Consider the following 3,493-nt stretch of genomic DNA (forward strand, 5'->3'; position numbering starts at 1 on the left):
GGCATTGTGCATGGTGCGGAGTGCATTGCCGTTCTTAACGGAGTCGCTTAGGCGGCTCCGGTGGTGAGCCTGTGTGTGTGCCAGTCCGCGCCAGTCCGCGCCCTTGTCGTGCCAGTGTGCTGTGAGAGAGGCTTGTATCTTAAGAATTCTTTGCGACAAGGGCAAGCCGCGGCATGCGCGACAACGCCACACGCCCATTGGTGTGGGGCCGTCCTGCGTTAAATATGACGGTGTGTCGCTCCAGCTGCTCCGTCGACTGCAAATCGTGCGGCAAACTGCCCGATCCAGCACCCAGCAACATCATGTGCTCACCCACACACACCCGACAGCTCCATGACATGCGTGGCCAGGTACGACCTGCCTCTCGGCGTCTGCTACTCACCACCTCTGCTCTTCCCGGGCGACCCGCAGTGGGGAGCGGGCGACGTACTCGACCAATGCGACGCGGCCGCCGGCATCCTCACTCGCACCCTCTACTCCTCCTCGGGCGGAACCTGCCGCGGCGGCGGCAGCCCGGTGCAGGCACCGCACACACCGCACGCACGACACAGCTCATACACACCTCATACACACGAGCGCGCGTTGCGACGCAAACCCGCACAGACAAGCCTACCTCGCACCGTCAACGAGGATCGCCTCTCGTCGAGACTCCGCAGCTGCCACCGGCGCCTGTAATCATTGAGAATCGACTTATGATTCCCACAAGGACAGCATCATGATGTAGGTGCCGCTGGACGTCTGCGTGGGGCCGTTTGGACCGCCTCGACCGTCCGGCTCATTCCAGTGCCTCGACACCCCTGGCGGCGAACCCAGATGCGGAAGTCCAGATCCACATCTCCCCACATCTCCCCGTATCTCGAGGCCTAGATGCGGAAGTCCAGATGCGGAAAATACACAGCATCGGTGTCTTCCGGCCCTCGAGGTGCCACGCACGCGGCTGCGCGTAGCGGGTAGCCCGCGGCCGTCAGCGAGATTCGCCGCATTATCGTATACCAGCAATTGGGCTACTCGTCGGGGTGCCGGCGCCCCACCCGTCTGCTTAGAGCCCCCCATCCCACCACTAGCACCGCCACCCCCCCACCTCCGCGGTCCCTCGCGGCCGCATTCGCAGCCGTCGCACTCTCGCGATCCTCGGCGTGGCCATATCTCCCCATATCTCCCCATATCTCCCCATATCTCGGCTCACTCTCGTCACCATGCCCCGACGGCGTGATCACGGTGCAGGCGGCGGAGCAACGCACGCACACACACGCACACACACACGCACGCACGCACGCACACACACACACACACACACACACACACACACACACACACACACACACACACACACACACACACACACACACACACACACACACACACACACACACACACACACACACACACACCGCTCGCCCACGCCTGATGCAGGCGGCGGAGCAACGCGCGCAGGCGGCGGCGTCGCCCGCCCGCTGGGGGGTGGGTTCGGGTACCGTGGGGTGGGGGAGGGTGGGTTCGGGTACCGTGGGGTGGGGGAGGGTGAACGCACCCGCCCGCTGGACTCGCGGAACGTCCACGGCCGTCTCGAGCCGCCGACCGCTGCTCGGGCAAGCGTAGACGCAGCAGTGGTCGGCGATGCATTCCGTGTCGGTGCTGCATTCCCTCAAGACGTGGCAGCTGCCGCCGAGAGGGACGGCGGCGGCGGCGCTCCGGCAGCCGGTGCAGTCGCACCCCACGAAGCAGAGCAGCGCGTCGGCGCGACGTGGCGGACGCCTCTCCCGCCCCCGCCCCGGCCGCCCATGCTGCTGGTGCTCCTCGTGGCCGTTGCTTTGGCCGCCAAGCGCTACGTGCGCCGACACGCCGCCGCGGTAGTAGCCGATGCGGCGTTTGCCGCCGACGACGGCGGCCGCGCTGGCGGCGCTGGGTGTGACGGGGAGTTCGACTGTGAGTATCGCGGTGTGCGGTGACCAGCAGGTAGAAGCAGCGGTATAAGTGAGAACGCCGGGCAGGCTCTCGGTCAGCCTATTGCACACTCACGGAGTGCGTCTATGTGACGGTGATAGCAGATTCTCCTATCTACGTTTGCGCGGCGGTGTCCTCTGTCCTGCACAGTACGGTGTCGGTCCACACTCACATCACTCTACACACTACAGACAACACAGGACGAGGAGACACGGGACGCGATGGCAGGCGAGACGAGGAGGACGGAGGCGAGGGAAGAGGCAGCGCCACAGTCGACGGAGGCGACAACGATGGAGAAGGGGAGGGAACGACAACGCGCAAAGAGGATGAGGATATAAACTGGGACGACGCAGCGGAGGGGATAGACGAGGGAATCGAGGGACCGGAGGGCTTTCGCGACAGCGACGATGACGACGAAGGCAGGGGAGGAGACGGAGGGGCGACACGCAGGAGGAGCGAAATCGCGAACGGCCCGAGCAGAGAGGGCGACGGCGGAGCACGAGGGGGCAACGGAAACGCTACCAATGACGCGAATCGAGGCACGGGCGACGGCGGGGACGGGGAGGGCGACAGCGACGTCGAGGTTGACGCAACCGTATCGAGAGCGCCACCCAAAAGGAGGCGGACGGCCATGGAGGTCACCGAATGGAGGGCGAACGGCACGATACGAAAAGGCACGATACGAAAAGGGCGAGGCGGATGGAGAAAGAAGTGCCGAGGAGGCCATGGTGGAGGGGAGGGACGGGAGGACGAAAGAAGGGCGAGGAGGACGAGCGGCCCGCACAGACCGCGAGCAGACAGCGCCTGCTGGCCATTTCGAGACATTCGCAAAGAACGCTAGCTACATGGGAGGGCTTCGTGAAGGATGGATTGAAAAACATTCGAACAAAGAAGAGGCGACGGGTCACGGGAGGAACCGGCAGAGGATGCAGTGACGTGACACACACACACACACACACACACACACACACACACACACACACACACACACACACACACACACACACACACACACACACACACACACACACACACACACACACACACACACACACAGTGTCGTGCGAGGAAGCTTTGTTGTAAAAAATTGTGTCTGTATCGCGCGCCAAATTGTTGGTTTTCAAAAATGGTATGTTCGTAAGAGCCACATACACACACTGAAAATCTCTCTCTCTCTCTCTCTCTCTCTCTCTCTCTCTCTCTCTCTCTCTCTCTCTCTCTCTCTCTCTCTCTCTCTCTCTCTCTCTCTCTCTCTCTCTCTCTCTCTCTCTCTCTCTCTCTCTCTCTCTCTCTCTCCTTACGCTCGCGATCCTAGCAACATGCCTCCGATTGCGAGCGGCGGCGCTCACAATCGTACGTACCACCTTAGTAGCGTGTCCACCCCACAGCCCCGTCTTCATGCGCCAGGCGCGCCCTCGTCCGCGCGGCTCCAGACGCGGCCGGTCAGCGCCGCGCTGCCCAAGAGGGGCGGCGGCGGAGCGGCGGGCGGCGGGGCCCGAGGCTGGGCGTGGGGCGTCGCGCCCGACCTCGGCGAGCTGCTGCACGCCAT

The 3,493-nt window shown here is 63.4% G+C and overlaps 1 protein-coding gene across 1 annotated transcript; it reads left to right on the forward strand.

Moving 5' to 3' along the window:
• Positions 1–224: 224 nt before the first annotated feature.
• Positions 225–1,883, forward strand: EMIHUDRAFT_449282 (hypothetical protein; the record flags this gene model as incomplete). The annotated part of the gene is made up of 4 exons (XM_005786545.1): positions 225–265; positions 351–522; positions 725–800; positions 1,414–1,883. Coding segments are annotated over 4 exons (759 nt in total), but the record flags the coding sequence as incomplete, so codon positions are not given.
• Between the last annotated feature and the right edge of the window lie 1,610 nt (positions 1,884–3,493).

Source organism: Emiliania huxleyi (genome assembly GCF_000372725.1).
Source record: "Emiliania huxleyi CCMP1516 chromosome Unknown EMIHUscaffold_15, whole genome shotgun sequence".
Classification (NCBI taxonomy): Eukaryota; Haptophyta; order Isochrysidales; family Noelaerhabdaceae; genus Emiliania; species Emiliania huxleyi.